General features: G+C 38.2%; 1 protein-coding gene across 9 annotated transcripts in view; it reads right to left on the bottom strand.

Moving 5' to 3' along the window:
- The window catches only part of LOC126944176 (putative ankyrin repeat domain-containing protein 26-like protein), an 85,735-nt gene that overhangs the window by 47,415 nt on the left and 13,900 nt on the right, over positions 1 to 24,420 (bottom strand). For 7 of the 9 annotated variants that reach the window (XM_050773446.1, XM_050773447.1, XM_050773450.1 and 4 more), the window contains 4 exons: positions 24,052 to 24,125; positions 20,531 to 20,584; positions 16,562 to 16,592; positions 13,734 to 13,806 (listed from right to left, as the gene is read on the bottom strand). In XM_050773446.1, the coding sequence (XP_050629403.1) occupies positions 13,734 to 13,806; positions 16,562 to 16,592; positions 20,531 to 20,584; positions 24,052 to 24,125 (232 nt within the window). The remainder of the gene's footprint in view (positions 1 to 13,733; positions 13,807 to 16,561; positions 16,593 to 20,530; positions 20,585 to 24,051; positions 24,126 to 24,420) is intronic. The other 2 variants (XM_050773449.1, XM_050773453.1) reach the window with 2 other exon arrangements.

Genomic DNA, 24,420 nt, shown 5'->3' with positions numbered 1-24,420 from the left:
TTTTCTTTATCCATTCATCTGTTGATGGAATCTTAGGTTGCTTCCAAATCTTAGCTGTTGTAAATAGTGCTGCAAACAAACATAGGAGTGCAGTTATTTCTTTGATATACTGATTCCCTTTCTTTTGGATATATACACAGCAGTGGGATTGCTGGATCATATTGTAGCTCAATTTTTAGTTTTTTGAGACATATCTGAACTCTTCTCCATAGTGGTTGTACTCATTTACATTCCCATCTATAGTGTACAAGGGTTCCCTTCTCTTCACGTCCTCACCAGCAATTGTCATTGCCTATCTTTAGGATATAAGCCATTTAAGCTGAGGCGAGATAATATCTCATTGTAGTTTTGATCTGCATTTCTCTGATGATCAGCGAAGTTGAGTACCTTTTAATATGCCTGTTTTCCATTTGTATGTCTTCTTTTGAGAAATGTCTGTTCAAATCTTTTCCCCATTTTTTGATTGGATTATTGGATTTTTTTTTCTATAGAGTTGTTTGAGCTTCTTACATATTCTGCTTATTAATCCCTTGTCAGATGGGTAGCTTGCAAACATTTTCTCCCATTCTGTGGATTGTCTTTTCATTTTGTTGACTGTATCCTTTGCTGTGCAGAAGTTGTTTAACTTGATGCGGTCACATTTGTCAATTTTTGCTTTTGTTGCCTGTGCTTGTGCAGTATTACTCAAGAAATTTTTACTTAGACTATTGTCCTAGAGATTTCCCCCAATGTTTTCTTGTACCAGTTTCATAGTTTGAGGTCTTAGATTTAAGTCTTTAATCCATTTTTATTTGGCTTTTGTATATGGTGAGAGATAGGGGTCTAGGCAAGGTGTGGTGGTTCACGCCTGTAATCACAGCATTTTGGGAGGCTGAAGCAGGCGGATTACCTGAGGTCAGGAGTTTGAGACCAGCCTAGCCAACATGGTGAAACCCCTTCTCTACTAAAAATAGAAAAATTAGCCAGGCATAGTGGTGGGTGCCTGTAATCCCAGCTACTTGGGAGGCTGAGGCAAGAGAATCACTTGAACCCAGAAGGCAGAGGTTGCAGTGAGCCAAGATTGTGCCACTGCACTGCAGCCTGGGTGACAGATCCAGACTCCATCTCAAAAACAAACAAAATAAAACAAAACAAACAAACAAACAAACAAAAAAAGCATAGTGGTCTAGTTTCATTCTTCTGCATATAGATACCCAGTTTTCCCAGCACCATATATTGAAGAAACTGTCTTTTCCCCCAGTGTATGTTCCTGGTGCCTTTTGCAAATGTATGTTCACTGTAGGTATGTGGCTTTGTTTCTGGTTTCTCTATTCTGTTGCATTCGTCTGCTTTTATGACAATACCATGTGTCTGCTTTTATGATAGTACCATGATGTTTTGATTACTATAGCTCAGTAGTATAATTTAAAGTCAGGTAATGTGATTTCTCCACATTTCTTTTATTTGTTGTTTTGTTTTTATTTTTGTTTTCTTTGTTCTCATCTGCATATTCTTTTTTTATTATACTTCAATTTCTAGGGTACATGTGCACAATGTGCAGGTTTATTACATATGTATACATGTGCTGTGTTGGTGTGCTGCACCCATTAACTCATCATTTACATTAAGTATATCTCTTAATGCTATCACTCCCCCCTCCCCCCATCCCATGACAGGCCACAGTGTGTGATGTTCCCCTTCCTGTGTCCAAGTGTTCTCATTGTTCAGTTCCCACCTATGAGTGAGAACATGCGGTGTTTGGTTTTCTGTTCTTGTGATAGTTTGCTGAGAATGATGGTTTCCAGCTGCATCCATGTCCCAAAAAGGACATGAACTCATCCTTTTTTATAACTGCATAGTATTCCATGGTGTATATGTGCCACATTTTCTTAATCCAGTCTATGATTGATGGACATTTGGGTTGATTCCAGGTCTTTGCTATTGTGAATAGTGCCACAATAAACATAAGTGTGCATGTGTTTTTATAGCAGCATGATTTATAATCCTTTAGGTATATAGCTATAAATGGGATGGCTGGGTCAAATGGTATTTCTAGTTCTAGATCCTTGAGGAATCCCCACACTGTCTTCCACAACGGTTGAACTAGTTTACAGTCCCACCAACAGTGTAAAAGTGTTCCTATTTCTCCACATCCTCTCCAGCACCCGTTGTTTCCTGACTTTTTAATGATCACCATTCTAACTGGTGTGAGATGGTATTTCATTGTGGTTTTGATTTGCATTTCTCTGATGGCCAGTGATGATGAGCATTTTTTCACGTGTCTGTTGACTGCATCAATGTCTTCTTTTGAGAACTATCTGTTCATATCCTTCACCCACTTTTTGATGGGGTTGTTTGTTTTTTTCTTGTAAATTTAAGTTCTTTGTAGGTTCTGGACATTAGCCCTTTGTCAGATGAGTAGATTGCAAAAATTTTCTCCCATTCTGTAGGTTGCCTGTTCACTCTGATGGTAGTTTCTTTTGCTGTGCAGAAGCTCTTTAGTTTAATTAGATCCCATTTGTCAATTGTGGTTTTTGTTGCCATTGCTTTTGGTGTTTTAGACATGAAGTCCTTGCCCATGCCTATGTCCTGAATGGTATTGCCTAGGTTTTCTTCTAGGGTTTTTATGGTTTTAGGTCTAACATTTAAGTCTCTAATCCATCTTGAATTAATTTTTGAATGAGGTATAAGGAAGGTATCCAGTTTCAGCTTTCTACATATGCCTAGCCAGTTTTCCCAGCACCATTTATTAAATAGGGAATCCTTTCCCCATTTCTTGTTTTTGTCAGGTTTGTCAAATATCAGATGGTTGTAGATGTGTGGTATTATTTCTGAGGACTCTGTTATGTCCATTGGTCTATATCTCTGTTTTGGTACCAGTACCATGCTGTTTTGGTTACTGTAGGCTTGTAGCATAGTTTGAAGTCAGGTAGCATGATGCCTCCAGCTTTGTTCTTTTGGCTTAGGATTGTCTTGGCAATGTGGGCTCTTTTTTGGTTCCATATGAACTTTAAATAAGTTTTTTCCAATTCTGTGAAGAAAGTCATTGGTAGCTTAATGGGGATGGCATTGAATCTACAGATTACCTTGGGTAGTATGGCCATTTTCACGATATTGATTCTTCCTATCCATGAGCATGGAATGTTATTCCATTTGTTTGTGTTCTCTTTCATTTCATTGAGCAGTGGTTTGTTGTTCTCCTTGAGGAGGTCCTTCACATCCCTTGTAAGTTGGATTCCTAGGTATTTTATTCTCTTTGAAGCAATTGTGAATGGAAGTTCACTCATGGTTTGGCTCTGTTTGTCTGTTATTGGTGTATAAGAATGCTTGTGATTTTTGTACATTGATTTTGTATCCTGAGACTTTGCTGAAGTTACTTATCAGCTTAAGGAGATTTTGGGCTGAGATGATGGGGTTTTCTAAATATACAATCATGTCATCTGCAAACAGGGACAATTTGATTTCCTCTTTTCTTACTTGAATACCCTTTATTTCTTTCTCTTGCCTGACTGCCCTGGCCAGAATTTCCAACACTATGTTGAATAGGAGTGGTGAGAGAGGGCATCCCTGTCTTGTGCCAGTTTTCAAAGGGAATGCTTCCCGTTTTTGCTCATTCAGTATGATATTGGCTGTGGGTTTGTCATAAATAGCTCTTATGATTTTGGGATACGTTCCATCAATACCAAATTTATTGAGAGTTTTTAGCATGAAGGGCTGTTGAATTTTCTTAAAGGCCTTTTCTGCATCTATTGAGATAATCATGTGGTTTTTGTCTTTGGTTCTTTTTATATGGTGGATTACATTTATTGATTTGCATATGTTGAACCAGCCTTGCATCCCAGGGATGAAGCCAACTTGATCACAGTGGATAAGCTTTTTGATGTGCTGCTGGATTCAGTTTGCCAGTATTTTATTGGGGATTTTTGCATTGATGTTCATCAGGGATATTGGTCTAAAATTCTCTTTTTTTGTTGTGTCGCTGCCAGGCTTTGGTATCAGGATGAAGCTGGCCTCATAAAATGAGTTAGGGAGGATTCCCTCTTTTCTATTGATTGGAATAGATTCAGAAGGAATGGTACTCACTCCTCCTTGTACCTCTGGTAGAATTTGGCTGTGAATCCGTCTGGTCCTGGACTTTTTTTGGTTGGTAGGCTATCAATTATTGCCTCAATTTCAGAGCCTGTTATTGGTCTATTCAGGGATTCAACTTCTTCCTGGTTTAGTCTTGGGAGAGTGTATGTGTCCAGGAATTTATCCATTTCTTCTAGGTTTTCTAGTTTATTTGCATAGAGGTGTTTATAGTACTCTCTGATAGTAGTTTGTATTTCTGTGGGGTCTGTGGTGATATCCCCTTTATCATTTTTTATTACATCTATTTGATTCTTCTCTCTTTTCTTCTTTATTAATCTTGCTAGTAGTCTATCAATTTTGTTGATCTTTTCAAAAAACCAGCTCCTGGATTCACTGATTTTTTGAAGGGTTTTTTTTGTGTCTATCTCCTTCAGCTCTGCTCTGATCTTAGTGATTTCTTGCCTTCTGCTAGCTTTTGAATGTGTTTGCTCTTGCTTCTCTAGTTCTTTTAATTGTGACGTTAGGGTGTCAATTTTAGATCTTTCCTGCTTTCTCTTGTGGGCATGCTAAAATTTCCCTCCACACACGGCTTTAAATGAGTCCCAGAGATTCTGGTATGTTGTGTCTTTGTTCTTATTGGTTTCAAAGAACATCTTTATTTCTGCCTTCTTTTTGTTATGTACCCAGTAGTCATTCAGGAGCAGGTTGTTCAGTTTCCATGTAGTTGAGCAGTTTTGAGTGAGTTTCTTAATCCTGAGTTCTAGTTTGATTGCACTGTGGTCTGAGAGACAGTTTGCTATAATTTCTGTTCTTTTACATTTGGCGAGGAGTGCTTTACTTCCAACTATGTGGTCAATTTTGGAATAAGTGTGACGTGGTGCTGAGAAGAATGTATATTCTGTTGATTTGGAGTGAAGAGTTCTGTAGATGTCTATTAGGTCTGCTCAGTGCAGAGCTGAGTTCAATTCTTGGATATCCTTGTTAAATTTTTGTCTCATCGATCTGTCTAATGTTGACAGTGAGGTGTTAAAGTTTCCCATTATTATTGTGTGGGAGTCTAAGTCTCTTTGCAAGTCTCTAAGGACTTGCTTTATGAATCTGGGTGCTCCTGTATTGGGTGCATATATATTTAGGATAGTTAGCTCTTCTTGGTGAATTGATCCCTTTACCATTATGTAATGGCCTTCTTTGTCTCTTTTAATCTTTGTTGGTTTAAAGTCTGTTTTATCAGAGACTAGGATTGCAACCCCTGCTTTTTTTTGTTCTCCATTTGCTTGGTAGATCTTCCCCCAACCCTTTATTCTGAGCCTATGTATATCTCTGCACATGAGATGGGTCTCCTGAATACAGCACACTGATGGGTCATGACTCTTTATCCAATTTGCCAGTCTGTGTCTTTTAATTGGAGCATTTAGCCCATTTACATTTAAGGTTAATATTGTTATGTGTGAATTTGATCCTGTCATTATGATGTTAGCTGGTTATTTTGCTCATTAGTTGATGCAGTTTCTTCCTAGCATCAATGGTCTTTACATTTTGGCATGTTTTTGTGGTGGCTGATACCAGTTGTTCCTTTCCATGTTTAGTGCTTCCTTCAGGAGCTCTTGTAGGGTAGGCCTGGTGGTGACAAAATCTCTCAGCATTTGCTTGTCTGTAAAGGATTTTATTTCTCCTTCATTTATGAAACTTAGTTTGGCTGGATATGAAATTCTAGGCTGAAAATTCTTTTCTTTAAGAATGTTGAATATTGGCCCTCTCTCTCTTCTGGCTTATAGAGTTTCTGCTGAGAGATGCTCTGTTAGTCTGATGGGCTTCCCTTTGTGGGTAACCCGACTTTTCTCTCTGGCTGCCCTTAACATTTTTCCCTTCATTTCAACTTTGGTGAATCTGACAATTATGTGTCTTGGAGTTGTTCTTCTCGAGGAGTATCTTTGTGGCATTCTCTGTATTTTCTGAATTTGAATGTTGGCCTGCCTTGCTAGGTTGGGGAAGTTCTCCTGGATAATATCCTGCAGAGTGTTTTCCAACTTGGTTCCATTCTCCCTGTCACTTTCAGGTACACCAATCAGACGTAGATTTGGTCTTTTCACATAGTCCCATATTTCTTGGAGGCTTTGTTCATTTCTTTTTACTCTTTTTTTCTCTGAACTTCTCTTCTCACTTGATTTCATTCATTTGATCTTCAATCACTGATACCCTTTCTTCCAGTTGATCAAATAGGTTACTGAAGCTTGTGCATTTGTCACATAGTTCTTGTGCCATGGTTTTTGGCTCTGTCAGGTCATTTAAGGACTTCTCTACATTGGTTATTCTAGTTAGCCGATCTTCTAATCTTTTTTCAAGGTTTTTAGCTTCTTTGCGATGGGTCCGAACTTCCTCCTTTAGCTCGGAGAAGTTTGATTGTCTGAAGCCTTCTTCTCTCAACTAGTCAAAGTCATTCTCTGTCCGCTTTGTTCTGTTGCTGGCAAGGAGCTGCATTCCTTTGGAGGAGAAGAGGTGCTCTGATTTTCAGAATTTTCAGCTTTTCTGTTCTGTTTTCTCCCCACATTTGTGGTTTTATCTACTTTTGGTCTTTGATGATGGTGACGTACAGATGGGGTTTTGGTGTGGATGTCCTTTCTGTTTGTTAGTTTTCCTTCTAACAGTCAGGACCCTCAGCTGCAGATCTGTTGGAGTTTGCTGGAGGTTCACTCCAGACCCTGTTTGCCTGGGTATCAGCAGCAGAGGCTGCAGAAGAGAGAATATTGGTGAACAGCAAATGTTGCTGCCTGATCATTCCTCTGGAAGCTTCGTCTCAGAGGGGTACCCGGCCGTGTGAGATGTCAGTCTGCCCCTACTGGGGGCAGGCCTCCCAGTTAGGCTACTTGGGGTCAGGGACCCACTTGAGGAAGCAGTCTGTCCGTTCTCAGATCTCAAACTCTGTGCTGGGAGAACCACTACTCTCTTCAAAGCTGTCAGACAGGGACATTTAAATCTGCAGAGGTTTATGCTGTCTTTTGTTTGGCTATGCCCTGTCCCCAGAGCTGGAGTCCACAGAGGCAGGCAGGCCTCCTTGAGCTGCGGTGGGCTCCACCCAGTTCAAGCTTTCCAGCAGCTTTATTTACCTACTAAAGCCTCAGCAATGGTAAGCACCCCTCCGCAAGCCTCATTGCTGCCTTGCAGTTAGATCTCAGAATACTGTGCTAGCAATGAGGGAAGCCCCATGGGTGTGGGACCCTCCAAATCAAGCGTGGGATATAATCTCCTGGTGTGCCATTTGCTAAGACCCTTGGAAAAGTGCAGTATTAGGGTGGCAGTGACCCGATTTTCCAGGTGCTGTGTGCCACAGTTTCCCTTGGCTAGGAAAGGGAATTCCCTTACCGCTTAAACTTCCAGGGTGAGGCGATGTCTCACCCTGCTTCGGCTCTCGCTCGGTGGGCTGCACCCACTGTTCTGCACCCACTGTCCCACATGTCCCAGTGAGATGAACCCGGTACCTCAGTTGGAAATGCAGAAATCATCCGTCTTCTGTGTTCGTTACGCTGGGAGCTGTAGCCTGGACCTGTTCCTATTTGGCCATCTTGGAACAACCCCCCTCCAGATTTCTTATTTTTGCATAGGATAGCTTTGGCTACTCTGGGTTTTTTATGGTACCATATAAATTTTAGGATACTTTTTTCTATTTCTATGAGGAATGTAATTGATATTTTGATGAGAATTGCATCGAATCTGTAGATTCTTTGGGGTAGTATGAAACTTTTAACAATATTGATTCTTCCAATTCATGAACATAGAATATTTTCCATTTTTTTGGTGTTCTATTCCATTTCTTCACCAGTGTTTCGTGGTTTTCATTGTAGAGATATTTCACTTCTTGGGTTAAGTTAGTTCCTAGGTATTTAATTTTACATGTAACTGTTGTAAATAAGATTACTTTCTTATTTCTTTTTCATATTGTTCACTGTTGGCATCTGGAAATGCTACCAATTTTTGTATGTTAATGTTGTATCCTGCAACTTTACTGAATTCATTTATCAGTTCTAATAGTTTACTTGTGGAGTCTTCAGGTTTTGTCACATATAAGATCATATCATCTATTAAAAAAGGATAATTTGACTTTCTCCTTTCCAATTGAATGTCCCTTATATCTTTCTCTTGTCTGATTGTGCTGGCTAGAACTTCCAGTACTATTTTCAGTAACAGTGATGACAGTGAGCATTCTTGTCATGTTCCACATCTTAGAGGAAACCCAAATTTGGGTTCCCCACTCAGTATGATACTAGCTGTGGGTCTGTCATACATGGCTTTTATTGTTGAGGTATGCTCCTTCCACATCTAGTTGAGGGTTTTTATCATGAAGGGATGTTGAATTTTATCAAATGCTTTTTTGGCATCAATTAAAATTATCATATGGTTTTTATCCTTCATTCTGTTGATATGATGATCTTGTTGATTGATTTGCACATGTTGAAGTATCCTTGCATCTCAGGGATGAATCTCACTTGGTTATGACAAATGATCTTTCTAATATATTGTTGAATTCAGTTTGCAAATATTCCATTGAGGATTTTTACACTTTAAATATGTCATGCCACTCTCTCATGGCCTGTAAGGAGGTTTCCACTGAAAAATCAGATTCCAGATGCATTGTAGCCCCATTGTCTGTTGTTTCTTTTCTCTTCCTGCTTTTAGAATCCTTTCTTTATCCTTGACCTTTGGCAGTTTGATTAATAAATGCTCTGAGGTAGTCTTCTTTGGGTTAAATCTGCTTGATGTTCTATGACCTTCTTGTACTTGGATATTAATATCTTTCTCCAGGTTTAAGATGTTCTCTGTTATTATCCCTTCAAAAAAACTCTCTTTCTTTCTTTTTTTTTTTTTTTTTTTTTTTTAGATGGAGTCTCACTCTGTTGCCCAGACTGGATTGCAGTGGTGTGATCTCAGCTCACTGCTACCTCCACCTCCTAGATTCAGGTGATTCTTATACCTCAGCCTCCCAAGTAGCTGGGACTACAGGCATGTGTCACCACACCTGGCTAATTTTTGTATTTTTAGTAGAGATGGAGTTTCACCATGTTGGCCAGACTGGTCTCAAACTCTTGACCTCAGGTGATCCACCTTCCTTGGCCTACAAAAGTGCGAGGATGACAGGCTTAAGCCACCATATCCAGCCTGTATTTCTTAAAAAAGATGAAATTCAGTTTTTATGAGACTGGCTCTAATAAAGATGAACATTAGTGGTTTATTAGGGATATGGGCAGATCTGCCAAATTGCCACATCTCTGCCAGCTGCTGTGTGAGGCTCATGAGTAGTGACCACTGAGTGGCCAGGACAGCAGCAGGTGCTGCAGGAACAGGTGCTTCCTCACTGGTTGCTCTATCTTGAAAACCCATGGCCCATGTCCCAAGGCATGGAAAGAGTTGGGGGGAGCCTCACCCCATAGCCACCATCACCTCAGGCCATAAGAATTATTGCTAGATTACTGTCTATGTTCTCTTAAGGCCCAAGGTCTCTCAAGTCACCCTGCCTGGCCTGGGACTCACCCTTCAAGGCTATGGGCTCCCCTCTGGACCACAGCATGTCCAAAAATGCCATCCAAGAATCAAGTCTTAGAATCAGGGACTTTCAAGAGCCCACTTGGTGCTCTACCCGGCCACCCGCATGGCCGTGCTGGTGCCTAAGGTGCAAGACAAAGTCCCCTTTATTTTTCCTTCTGCTTTTCTTAAGCAGAAAAGATTTTGCCCCATAGCCACCACAGCCGGTTATAAGCTGAGTCTCATCTCAGGCCAGCAAGTCACAGAGGCTCACCCAAGCCCTTCGATGTAGTACCTGGGTGTCACTGTTGTTCATTAAGGGCCTAAGGGCCCTTCAGTCAGCAGATGAGGAATGCTGCAAGTCCAGGACTGGGTCCTTTCCTTCAAGGCAGCGGGTTCCCTTCTGGCCCAGGGCGTGTCTAGAATGTCAGAGAGCCAGGGCCTGGAATGGGGCCTCCCAACTCTGACCAGTGCCCTACCTTGCTGCTGTGGCTCAGCTGGTATCTTAGATGTAAAACAAAGTGCTCCCCACTCTTTCCTCTCCTCTCCTCAAGCAGAATGAAGGGGCCTTTATCAGAGCTGTGAGCTGTGCAGCCTGAGATTAGGGGAGGGTTGATGCCAACACTCCCTTGGCTACCCCAGCTTGTATCTCAATATGGCATATCTTCCCCACCCAGCTTGTTGTCTCTTGGCCTAGTTCAGCACTAGGACTCACCTGTGAATTGCAGTCCTTATGGCTTAGACTGCCTTTTGACGTTACTTGGAGACACAAAGTGCTGTAGCCCTCGGTGGCAAGGTTTACAGACACTCAAGTTCAGACCATCGGGACTGGTGATTTTCCTCTGGCTAAGGCTGGTTTAAATGCTCCCTCCATGGGTGGACATCAGTTGAGTTTGGTCTAATTTTCCTTTTTGCTCTAACAGAACAGCACTGAGTTCACAGCCTCATACTTGCTGTGTTCTCCCTCCCCCAGCACTCAGAGACACTCTCCACACTATGTCAGGCTGCTAGGGATGGGGGAGGGGGGGATGTCAGCCATTCAGGACTTTAAAAAATCTCTTCAGTGCCTCTTTCAGTGACATGAAGTTAAACCTAGGTACTGTGAGTGTTCACCTTACTTTTGGTTCTTATGAAGTTGTTTCTTCCTGTGTAGTTGTTAACTTGGTGTCCTTGTGGTCGTGGGGAACAGTGGAATTTCTATTCCTTCATCTTCTTCCCTGAATTTATTTAAGAGGATTTTACCTTGAAATTTGTTTTCTCATTTAATGGATAAAATTAAGAACCTCCTTCATATAACCAGAAATTTTAACTAAAGATTAAATATAATTATTTATGTTCTTTCTTTATTCTCAGAAACCTCTAAAATGGCTATCAAGATTATATGAAAGAGTAAGATAAATTAGTTAAGTCATGGATATGCCAAACACTAAGTTAGAAAACTTAAATGAGAAGCAAGAGTCAAAAATTAAGAATTCATAATAAATCTGATAAGGCCTAAAACAGATTTCACTGTGCATTATTTATCAACAAGGTTTTACTAGATCAAATATATGACATAACTGCCAAATTCAAAGATGTGAGGATATAAATTTCCTTTTTAAAAATTGATACATAATAGATGTGCGTATTTTTGAAGTAAATGTGATAATTTGATACATTTATATAATCAAATTAGGGTAATTGGGGTACCCATCACCTTAGTTATCTTTTCTTTCAAATGTATAGTAAATTAATGTTAACTACAGTCACCCTTATATTTTCTTTCAGTTCTTCATAAAAATCAGCTATAAAACATTCAAAGAAATCTCAGCAACTTTTTTCATTATCTGTCTTTTTTTTTCTTAATTTGCATTTAAAATAATTTCTATCATATTTTATAATGTAACGAGTTCCTGCGCTCATTAAATCCCACAGTTTCTGATGTGTTTTTACAATAATCTGACTCACCTTGACTCTGTTACTCAATCTTTACATTTATCTTGCCTCTCTTTAATAAACTCTTCCCCTTTATCCACCTCTTCAGCTTCATATTTGTTAAGCTGCTGTTGTGGGTTGCTTTCTAGTTCTTTAGTATAAGTCGTTTCTATTCTGTTTCTCAAAAAAAGCTAAGGACAAATGATTGTATAAATTTAGCTCCTTCCAAGAAACAGAGAAAAAAAGAATAAATCTTGTAGGGCAATGATAGATGAATAAAAGTCTCACATAGCTACTATGTAGAAAGCTACACTAAGTATGCTAGCAGTGAAGACACACATGGATTGAAAGAAGAGACGTTGTAGAGAATGTGTTCTAGGAGGAAAAACATAGGTTGGGATAAATCATTTTTAAAAGATTGGGGAGGAGGGAGAAAGAAAGAAACAAACAAAAGGACATAACCTACCAGTCAATCAAGTATGAGCTTGAAATAAAGCCATGGAATAAAGCCAAAGCCAAGGAAAAGGAGAAAAACATCACATACAGTAAGGTACATGGAGAAATACAGATGCACAACAGAGACTTTGGTTCATAGTATATTTCCAATAATACTGAGTAGTATTTATAATTAGCTTTTGGTAAAGATTTCTGTGATATAGAATTGAATTGTGTACTGTAAAACGAGACATTCAATTAGCTAAATATGGTCATCTACCACAACTTAAAAGCTGGAACATTACTACCTCAGAGAGAGAAAAATGGAAAAGGAAACATTCCATCAACTTTCTACTTGGAAGAAAAATACTAATCAGAATTCTAAGCAGTAATATATGGATTGAAAACATGTATTTAGTAGAACATGGGTTGGGGCTTTTAAAAGTTTAAACATTTTAAATCTAAAATTTTAATTTACACTTACAGTTGGAAGACTAGAAAATATATTAACACTTTAACCCTCTTTCCTATTGATGATCTATTTCTAATTTTCTTATTTATGACACATTTTTTCAATATAACTCATCTGAATTTATACATCCTAAATATTAAAAGTGAATAAAAATTTAGGCTATATCTTATAAATGAATGGATTTATTTATTAGATATGTTAGGCATATTATATTATTGCTAACATTCCATTATATAGAAATGCATTTGTCTGTTCATTCGTCGTACTCCAGGATACAAAAAAAAGTTCCCTAACCTCCAGTAGCTCATAGTAATAAAAGAGTTTTTAAATGGTTACTAAATAAATACAAAAACTTCTGAAATTTGAAATTTTAGCATGTGATATAGGATTTAGTTTGGATATTTTTAAGAACCACAACACAAATAATTCTGAAATTAAGTCCCACCGTATGGTTATTAAGAGTCTCTGCTTCTAGAACTGGTTGTTATTTTGGACAAAGCAACCATTCTTCAATTAGGTCAAGAGTATTAAATATAGTCTTAATGAAATGACAGTGGAATCTCATTGTAATAAAGATTTTGAGAAAGAAAATGTAAATTTCTAAATTTCCACAGTTTTTTAAAAATCAGAGGCAGGTTCTTGCTATGTTGCCCAAGCTGGTCTCAGACTCCTGGGCTCAAGCAATTCTGCCACCTCAGCCTCCTGAATAGCTTGGACTACAGGCATGCACCACCATACCCAGCTACATTTTCACAATTTCTAATATTATTTTAGTCTAGTTACATAACCAAGGATAGAAATAGGAAAATAGCTCACATCTAAAAACTGTATATATAATACTAAAATAATGTGTCTAAGAAAGAAAAGTACATGCTATCTGCTGTACAGTTTTTGAACCAAAAGTCATCAAGGAGATTCCATGATTACTGTAATAAGTAATTAGATCCATTAAAGATTTATTTAGGCATAAGTATTATAAAAGCTATCTTAGTGTAATTTAAACATCACACACAGTAAGAATACTTATTCAAATCAACCTTGACCAAATTTCAAATTTGCTCTATTATGAGAAAGCTTTGCCTAATATAATTTTCCTGTCACTACATATTTTCCAGCCCATTCTTTTTTCACCCCCACTCCCTCTACATATTTGCCAAGTCTTTGTTATTTATCAAAGTAAGAAATGTTCAAAAATGTTTAGTCATGTTTCTTTTATGGTTTTCTCTAATGAACTTTCCATAGCCAACATAATACAATAATAAGTAGATTACTACTAAATTTCAAGAGTAAATGTTATAGAAAATTAAATTCAGAATGAGAAAATTAATTTTGCAAGAGACCTCTTTACCTCAGTATCAAAATCAAAGTCTTCATTAGCTGACATAGGTCGTGAGTCGTCAATAGATGGTTTGTTGAAAAGCCTTTAGAATAAAAATATACAACAAAAATGAGTGTGTTAATTTCTTTAAGCAATTAGAAAGTTCATACCTGAGTGCCCTCCCAAAACAAAACAAAACAAAAAACAAAAGTAAATCTTGTGGAAGTTTAGCTATCTGTATTTAAAATAATGTCTCTTAATATAATTAAAATTTGGCCTCTGTTGCAGTAAAGATCTTAATTACCTATTTCTACTTCCTCCTCTCCAAAGCTATGGAACAGTCCATGAAGACTCACCCTTAATTCCATAACAAATCATGACAGCTAATATATTGGTAGAGCCTGAGAATAATTGGGCTTCGCAAATTATTTGTTCTGGAGGCAGAACTTAAAATCCAAGTAATGGCTGATGTAACTTTTGTTACTTGAACTGGAAGACACCTGATAGCTTAAAATAAAGTGAAAAGATCCACTGTCCCTTCTCCATGATCTATCTCTAGTTCAAAGACTAATCTGTGTCACTTGAAAATGGCAGTCTTGGTTCTTCTGCTTGGAAACCACTTAAGCAGGCCCCCATTGCTTCCCTTTTCCTTAAAATATTACAGAATCTTCCCTGACACATCTAAAATACTTGAAAGCTAAATGTATGAATGTCAAAGGACAAATGTATATATTGTTATTAAAAATGATCTTCTGGGAGATATTAAAACTTAATTATAAAATCTAATTATTTTCCCTACATAGACTCTGCCAAATTCAGGGCCACATAAAGTATGAAGCTCTTAAAAACCTCCATAGGCACTCAGATACCAAAGGAGAGAGACTTCTGGAAAAACAGAATCCTGGTAGTTGTATCTCTATTTCCCTAAGAACTATCTAAATATCTTTCTTCCTATGGGCTCCCACTTCCAGATCCCTCTTCTGCAGGGCTCTATGGCAGTCCCCAACCTTTAAATCTTTAGCCAACGAAAGCACAAATTCCTAAAAGAGTGGGCTCAAATGACCAAGAGACAGAGCTCTCAATTTTATTGCTGCTAGAAAACAAGCTAAATGGAATTTCAGTCGTCTTCCCCCAGCATAGCCATGTTATCAGCTACCAAACTGAAGGTCCATGACTGATTTGCCAGATAATCTGACCCCAGCCCTACTTGAATTGGGAAAAGAGGCAGAGGTAAGAGGATATGTGCTCTGGGGCACAGATCTACATAGTTCAGGAACCTTCAGTCCTCTAGTACTGGAGGGACTCAGCCCTCCCTCTATAAGTTGAGGTGGAAGTAGATAATACTACAATTCAATCTGCTATAGAGACTCTTCTCAATGGCTCAAATTCTTTTAACATCTTTCAATAGAAACTTTGAAGTTGATCAGTCACTCTAATTAAACAAACAAGAGCAGCAATCTGTTCAGGACTCCCCTGAACCACCTACTTAAACATGCCCTTCTAGATAAATCCCAATATCCTGTCTTCTTCATTACTATAATTTATCTTTATAAAACTTGTCATAAACCCCAATATTCACTTCTCTTTTCTAAAAACCTTATTCCTATCCAACCCAGTGTTATTTCTCTTCAAACATGGGCTTCCCCTACTAGTTTAAGTCTTCTCTTCCATTGGGTTCCCCAGTTAATTCCCTTCCTAGGCTCATCCACTGTGTTCACTAGACCCACTTTCCCTTTCTATTATTAAAACACTCATTAAAAGGATGATAAACAAGGAAGAGTAATGGGCTTTGAAATGGGTTCAAATCTCATTTCTGCCACTTCCTATATCCAAATAAGTCATCTTAATCTCTTTGAGTTTCAGATTCTCCATCCGAACAACCACTTCACCAGAATGTTAAACACAGGTTGAAGTACTGGAGGGTATTTTGATTAGTCACTAAGATTCCTTAAAATCCTGAAATTGTGTATGCTTTTGATTCTGTCTGTATAAAAATGGGGAATACTTAGCTGGCAGAAATGGAAAAATAATAGAACAAAGGAAACACCACAGAAAGCAGAGAAGAAAGTTAACAACTAAAGAAAAGATTGTAGAAAAGTCATGGAAGAAGAAAAAAGACTCTTAAAAAAAGCCCATGGAATTAAGCAGGGTAGTGGCCTAAAGGGAAAACTAAAGTAGGGAGTCAATAAGTAGAGAAATCAATTAGAAATAGGCTCTATTTAGATGCTAAATATAACTAACATAATAAGTAAATGTAACATAAATAGCCTTCACTTACAATAAAATAATTCCTCTCTAGGACATGACTGGTCTTGTCTATGTAAAACCCATGCTCCTGTGGCCATAGCTAAGTGAGATCTGCCCTAAAATGTTTGATAGTAAAAGCAAGGTACTGATTACCTCTGAAATTGCCAAATATATTAAAACAAACTCTTAGACTAACCAGGCTTCTGAGACAAACTATAAATGAGAGTTAACTAAATTTGACTTTCTGAATCGATCTGGTTTGGACCTGTACTTTGATTCCAGTGCTGTACAGGTCTCTGCCAATCTATGTAGAGGGGCAAGAGAAGGGATTTGGGAGCCAGGCAGGCTGCCAGTCAAATCATGGGCCAGCTACTTGTTAACTATGGGGACATGGGGCAGTTAATCAACCTAACTGAACCACAGTTAGCTAATTAGGAAAAAGTAGGTTATAATAACAGAGAACCTTTCAAAGCTGCTGTGATAACTATATGAGATGAGATAAGCACATAAAATAGTGTCTACCCCAGAATACAACACTCAACAGATGTTAGTTTCTTTTCTCTATATTCCCTCAGGTAACATATAATATTTTTAAAATCTGTAAGTCCTACCTTTTTACAGGATATCCAGGAATCTCATCCACTATTAAAGAAAAAAATGCATTTTAAGTCAACAATAGAAAAACACAGAATATTGAAAGTATAAGAGGGCCCAGTGGTACATGCATGTAATCCCAACTACTCAGGAGGCTGGAGGCCAGGGGATCACTTGAGAAGCCCAGGGGTTTGAGACCAGCCTGGGCAACACATTGAGACTCTGCCTTCATTAAAAGAAATCATGTATACTTTTGTGCATGCTTTAGACCTTTCTTTTTTTTTTTTTTTTTTTTCCCACAAAGTATTCCTTTAGGACCATACCTTGAGACTACACTAGAACTAATATTGATTATACTACTGGTAGGAAATTACTACATTAAGAATCCTTACTTCTCCTCCTTTGTATCAATCAAATGCAAAAGAGAATGGGATTTGCCAAAATGTGATACCTACAAATGAATTCCTGTGTACAATAATCATAATCCTAACCAAACCCTATCAGACTGACTAGCATCACTAGCAAACTGAGTCAAACTTCAAGAACATGCTTTCTGGACTAATGAACTAGTAGTAGTTAGAACAGCATACAGTAATGCTTCATTCATTTTTATAATGATCATGCATCTGGTTGGGTGCAGTGATACATGCCTGTAGTCCTAGCTGCTCCTTTGGCTGAGGCAGGAGGACTGCTTGAGGCCAGGAATTCAAGGCCACAGTCACACTAGTCAATAGCTACTGCATGCCAGCCTGGGCAACATAGTGAGACCACATCTCTTAAAAAAAACTAAATAAATAAATAAATAAAAGACTGTGTATCATTCAGGTAACTGTGATGATTGTAGAATAACATATAACCGTCAGATATACTATAATACTGTACTACTGATCATAGAGTTATGTTTTGTTTTCAATCTTTTTCTTAAATTTTTACAAAACAACAAAAATAAATTTTACCTATTAAAGTCAGTTCTTAATAGAACAAGTCAAAATGCCCAAAAAATGCATCCAAAGTGCAGTATGAGTTTTTCATTGCTCCCACCAGTGAGTTTGATTATTAAGGATCAACAGGACTTTTAACTTATTGAAGGGGGAAGAAAGTTATCTTGTATATAAATGACTAAAATGGTGAGAGTCTGATTGTCCACATAATCTAATTAAATCAGTTTACTAATTTCTGAAGAAATGTAATTCCAGAAAGGCATTTTACATTTAAACAGTGTGAAATAAAACAATTTGTATTTGACAATCCAGGACACACTTAAAATCTTGGCAGACCATCATCAGTCACCCTGTCATTGTGGTGCAGATATAAAGAAGTTTATTTAGCATTGGAAAGTAACAGAATACCATATATACTTTAGGATAGGTAGCCAATTCTTTTAAAATCAAATAATAGACATTTGTCAAATATACATATGTTAGAAATGTGTTCTAATAGTACTTTCTTTAGGGATGAAGTTCAAAGGGAAGCAGTGAAAGCAGAGATATCACAAGAGGGCAGATGAAAAGGAGATTGCACTAATAAATAGAGTCAGGTACTGACTTCCCTACTGATGTCACCAGAATTCCAAAAATACTGAGAACTACTCTATATAGCATATCACCTCATATGTTTCTGTGATATTACATTAGTGTTCTGCAATAAAATATTTAAATCAAAAGAAATTCAAACTGCTGATCTGTAAACTATTTCTGATCAAAACTTAAAATTTTGTCAAAGCATGGCTGTATTTTGATTCCATGTTAGAGGAAGGATATGAGTATCTGATAATGGCTTCCAGTTGTTGCTGTCAGATTTTTGTTTGGGAACACATCTAGAAGAGCTTATCAAGGGTTTGAGTACAAAACAAGCGTTTCCCCAAAAACCAGATAAGAAAGATTACACGTTTCCTCATGTGGACCCTTAGGTTCTAAAAATTCTGGGAAAATGTTGGCACAGGAACTCACCATCTAGGCCTGACTCTGTGTAGGTAGCTGCTGCAGTTACAAAAACATTAGGTAGGATGGTGGTAGGTGTATTCTTCCATACTTGAACACCAGAAGTACCATGTACCTAAATAATAGACCTTACAACTCTAAAAGTGTTCTTTTGAAGAGAGTACCACCAAAGAGCTTTTAAAATATTAATTTAACTTACTTTTTAGTAATCTTACTTGTTAGAATTTACATTCCCCCTCCTTGAAATTCTCACATTTTAAAATTTTTGCAACACCCCATCCTCTGATAACCTCTCCAACTTTTCTCTAGCCACTGCTCAGGCTTCTTTACTAACTTCTTTTCCTCTGGTAAATGTTGATATTCCCAGGATCTTGTCACTGGCCTTCTGATTATTCCATGTCTTTCCTATCATGGACAAGCTCATTCAGATCTATGACTTTGCCTACATTATTCCAAGTCTGCATCTCCAACCTCAGTTCTACCTCCAGCTAGAAATGCCTAAAATCCAATTACCTACTGAAAATACCCCCATGGATATTCCATTTAACTCCACATGCACAGAACGAGGTTAGTCATTCCTGCTGATCTGCTGCTCTTCTCCATTCACCTGCAAATCTCCTACTCCTTCCTCATGTCCAGGTTAAAAGCTAGTTCACAACCTGTAAATCATCTGAGATTTCTCTCTGTGCCCTAACTTTGTACATCCAATAATCACTAACTCATATTGTCTCTATCTCTTCTCTGCCTCTGCTTTGTATTTCCACTACCACTGGTTCTTAACTACTGGCTTTTACAGACTACCAACTATTAATATTATTTCTTAAATAAAAAAACAAGCAAAACAAATTAAAAAGGCAAAAACCAGGAGAAAGATCAACATTTTAAAATTACTAAGTAGCTTTCTAACATCATTTATTTCACCATGGATGGGTGAAAACCACACAATGGATTGATGCTAGTCCAAGGATTGGTGACAAGGAAGCTATAGCTTTGGCTACTGTAAAAGCTTCCTTTGTCTTCCAGTCTCTTTATGTGGTACTTTCCATCTATCCTCCATATGAGGAGTCATCCAACTGCAGGCCGCAGGCCCAACCCAGCCTTATTTACAAAACCCAGTTTTGTAAATAAAGTTTTATGGGAGCTCAGTCCTACCTTTTGCTTACATATTATCTATGACTGCTTTCACACTACCATGGCAGGGTTGAGTAGATATGACAGAGACCACATGGCCTGAAATATTTCCCACCTGGTTCTTTACATTAAAAGCTTATGAATACCATAATCAGAATGTCCTAATACTCAGATCTAATCTTGTGACTTTTCTGCTCAAAATTCTATAATGAATTCCTACAGAAAACATTGCTGCCTCCCTACCCAATGACCATTCCTTATTCTTTCTTGCTGGAGAACTACAAGTCTGTTTGAATATTTATCATCCTAATATGCCTCCCCATCCCCAACAAGAGAAATGACTATTCTAATTTAATCATGGTCATTACATTTGTTTTCCCAGTGCCTGGTTTAGGAATGAGCATGTGGTGTAACAAAGCCAATAAAATGTGAAAGGAAGCCCACTGCACACTTCTGAGTTTTCTCCCTATTTTAAAGAAACATGAGAAGAAAAGCAGCCCTTCCAGCCTTTAGAAATTGTGTTATGAGAACATGATGTTTGGAGCTCTTGCTAATTAGCCAGCCATGAAAGGAGACATGTACAAAACACTACTGACAGCACAGCTGAAAAAGGAACACCAAGTGGGACCCAGTGTTATCACTGAACCACCCACCAAAGCAACTCTGCTTCCTGTTGTTTTAGTCAAGGTTAGTTAGGTCCTTCAATATTTGCAGCCCAAAGCACTCTACCTGGTAAATTTCCCATAGCCTGCAGGATAAGATCTACTCAGTTTAACACTATAAAGTATTAAAAAGTCCATCATAAGCATGCCTTACCTAGGTTTTTCCCTCATTCCCAACCACTCCCATCTCAGATTTTGCAACAGCAAAAAAGAACTGCTCATAAACCCTGCAAAGTTCACTCAAGCATCTTACCTTTTGCACCTGCTGCTCCTTCTCCCAAGCACGCCATCTTGTTAGATGTTCCTTCTGCCAAATATACAAACTTGTTAGATGTTCCTTCTGCCCACATCATGCTTCTGCCTCTTTACCTAGAAAAGTTCTACCCCTTCTGCATGCTTACCTGAAATCCTACCCACTTTTTGACAGCTTTCATTCCTCACCACATACTTCAAATGTCTGGCACATATTTAACATGATAAATGATCATTACACACTTCCAGACAGCATCCAGCACATAGTAGTAGGCACTGAATGAAGTAGCAAATAATATAAATGAAAATGATCATAACAAGCTCCTGACTGTTTTGTTTTTGTTTTGTTTTTTGAGATGGTCTTGCTCCATTGCCCAGGCTGGAGTGCAGCCTCCCAAGTAGCTGGGACTACAGATGCATGCCACAATGCCCAACTAACTTTTTCATTTCTTGATTTTTATTTTTAGTAGAGTTGAGGTCTCACTGTGTTACTCAAACTGGTCTCAAATTCCTAGGCTCAAGCAATCATTTTGCCTCAGCCTCCCAAAGTGTTGGGATTATAGGTATGTGTGACCATGCCCAGCCCTGACTGTTTTTTGTTTTTTGTTTTTTGTTTTTTCTTTTGAGGCAGAGTCTCTCTCTGTTGCCCAGGCTGGAATACAGTGGTGTGATCTCGGCTCACTGCAACCTCCGTCTCCTGGATTCAAGCAATTCTCCTGCCTTAGCCTCCCAAGTAGCTGGGATTACAGGCGTGTACCACCACACCTGGCGAATTTTTGTATTTTTAGTAGAGACAGGGTTTCGCCATGTTGACCAGGCTGGTCTCCAACTCCTGACCTCAGGTGATCCGCCCACCTCGGCCTCTCAAAGTGCTGGGATTACAGGCCTCAGCCACCACACCCAGCCCCTGACTGTATTTTTAAATATTTGTATTCTGTAACATGAAAAAAAAAGAAGCCTACTCCCTAAAACACTCTTGATAGTTTATTCATTAAATAGACAAGCCGGGCGCGGTGGCTCAAGCCTGTAATCCCAGCACTTTGGGAGGCCGAGACGGGCGGATCACGAGGTCAGGAGATCAAGACCATCCTGGCTAACACAGTGAAACCCCGTCTCTACTAAAAAATACAAAAAACTAGCCGGGCGCGGTGGCGGGCGCCTGTAGTCCCAGCTACCGGGAGGCTGAGGCAGGAGAATGGCGTGAACCCGGGAGGCGGAGCTTGCAGTGAGCTGAGATCCGGCCACTGCACTCCAGCCTGGGCGGCAGAGCGAGACTCCGTCTCAAAAAAAAAAAAAAAAAAAAAAATAGACAAGTGTATAAATGAATAAAAATATTTTTTTTGAAAATTATTGGCCAGCTGCGGTGGCTCACACCTGTAATCCCAACACTTTGGTAGGCCGAGGTAGGTGAATCACCTGAGGTCAGGAGTTCAAGACATCTGGTCAACATGGTAAAACCCCATCTCTACAAGAAATACAAAAAAAAATTAGCTGGGCATGGCGGTGGGCGCCTATAATCCCAGCTCCTCGGGAGGCTGAGGCAGGGAGAATTGCTTGAATCCAAAAGGCAGAGGTTGCAGTGAGCCAAGATGGTGCCACTATACTCCAGCCTGGGTGACAGTGCAAGACTCTGTCTCCAAAAAAAAAAAAAAAAAATCTTGAAAAAACACACAGATATGAAATAAGGACAGCTGCAGTCTATTATGAGCACCTTAAAGACTAAGACTACGTGTTTGTCACCTGTAGCTTGCAAAATCTAACTTGTAAAAGTTCTTCAATTGATATGTACTAAATTAAAAATGTCCTCACACAGTTCAGACTGTATAATGTATTTGGTGTCACATTTAGGTAGCATAGTAGCATTTTTGTTATTGAGAAGCACTTTTATACTTTTATTATAATTTGTTGAGCCTAGAGTTGGACTATTTGGGTATTCATTACAATAACCTTTTGGCTACTGGTAAAAGAGTATTTTGTTCTAACAAAATTACTGTTATCATGACAATTAACTAGTGGAGAGAAGAACTGATCTTGTTCTAATGAAGTAAATGTATCTCATTCAATTTCAAATTAGGAAGAATGAAGTCAATAAGTGAGACCTTGTTGGTATAAGAATATGAAACATGACCTGCGCTTTTCAACAAGAAATTGCTTTTCTGACTTCTACACTTGGTATCTTTAAAAAATAATTTTCTATTAGTATTAGTGTACACTGGATAAGTTTTATAGTTCTTATTGACATTTATTTATGGTACCAGAAAGGTATTGTTGAGGTCCCAGTTTTAAAAAGTTACTTTTTCTAGTGACATAAATCACTATGTAATACAGTTGACCTTTGAACAACAGGAGTTTAACTTGCAGCAGTCTAATTATATGCAGATTTTCTTCTACCTCTGCCACCTGAGACAGCAAAACCAATCTCCTTTCTTCTTCTCCTCAGCCTACTCAAGTTGAAGACCATGAGGATGACCCACTTCCACTTCCACATAATAAATAGTACATATATTTTTATTCCTTATGATTTTCTTAATAACCATTTTTCTCTAGCTTGCTTTCTTGTAAGAATATAGTAACACACGTAACATACCAAATGTCTTCGCTGACTGTTTATGTTATGAATAAGGCTCCTGGTCAATAGTCATCTATTAGTAGTAGCTAATTTTGGAGGGAATCAAAAGTTACACACAGGTTTTCAGCTGCACACAGGGTCAGTACCGCTAAATCCTATGTTGTTCAAAGGTCAACTGTAATTGACATTTATTTACTAAATAAAAGCCTTTTTTTTTTTTTTTTTTTTTTTGAGATGGAGTTTTGCTCTTGCTGCCCAGGCTGGAGTGCAATGGCATGATCTCGGCTCACAGTAACCTCAACCTGCCAGGTTCAAGCGATTCTCCTGCCTTAGCCTCCCGCGTAGCTGGGATTACAGACATGCGCCACCATGTGTGGCTAACTTTGTATTGTTAGCAGAGACAGGGTTTCTCCATGTTGGTCAGGCTGGTCTCGAACTCTCGACCTCAGGAGATCAGCCCGCCTTGGCCTCCCAAAGTGCTAGGATTACAGGCATGAGCCACACCATGCCCAGCAATGAAAACCATTTATTTTAAAAATTAAGTAGAAGCTCCAATTTCATAACACATCCAGTTTGCTATAATGAGACTATAAATAAAACATACCACATACTAACTTAAAAATCCTTTTTCTTATTTATACAAAAAATATCATATAAGATTTTAGGGACTACGATTAAAGAAACGATTCCTTTCAGATAATACTGTTTGAGATTATGAATTATCTACACATAACTTTTTAAGTAATTCTGAAATCTAACCTACTAAGAAGAAATTTAAAACACACACATATATGTGTATATGTGTGTGTATATATATATATGTGTGGGTATATGTATATATGCAATTTACATAGTAAGCTTTTAAACTACTCTTTGGTGATTAAAACTTCCTAACTCTTATTTGTTAATCTATGGTAAGACCACCAAGAGTAATTTACTACCAGAAGTCTTACCTGGATTGCTATTTTGAGGATTTCTAGGTGTCTCATTTTCTTTGTATTCAGACATTAGTTGGTGAATGCTATATCTAAAAACGTAATAAGTAAAATTACTATTTAAAAACTGATATAAAAATAATTACCAAAAATATTAAATTCTTAGAGTATTTCAAATGATATCAGTGTTAATTTTAGAATTTTAATTATCCCATACACTTCTAATTTGTAAGCTCTACAAACTTCTCTTTAAGCTTCTAATTAAAGAAGAAAAAAAAATAACGTGAAGTACTCATGAACTGAAGGCAGTATAGTTCAGTAAATTAACTTGCATTAGCCTGACATAATGGAAAGTGTCTTAACTCAGAATAAGCCCTAGCTCCATAA

This window comes from Macaca thibetana, chromosome 20 (assembly GCF_024542745.1).
Source record: "Macaca thibetana thibetana isolate TM-01 chromosome 20, ASM2454274v1, whole genome shotgun sequence".
NCBI lineage: Eukaryota > Metazoa > Chordata > Mammalia > Primates > Cercopithecidae > Macaca > Macaca thibetana.
The sequence above is the reverse complement of the archived record's forward strand: the minus strand, read 5'-3'. Positions and strand labels throughout refer to the sequence as shown.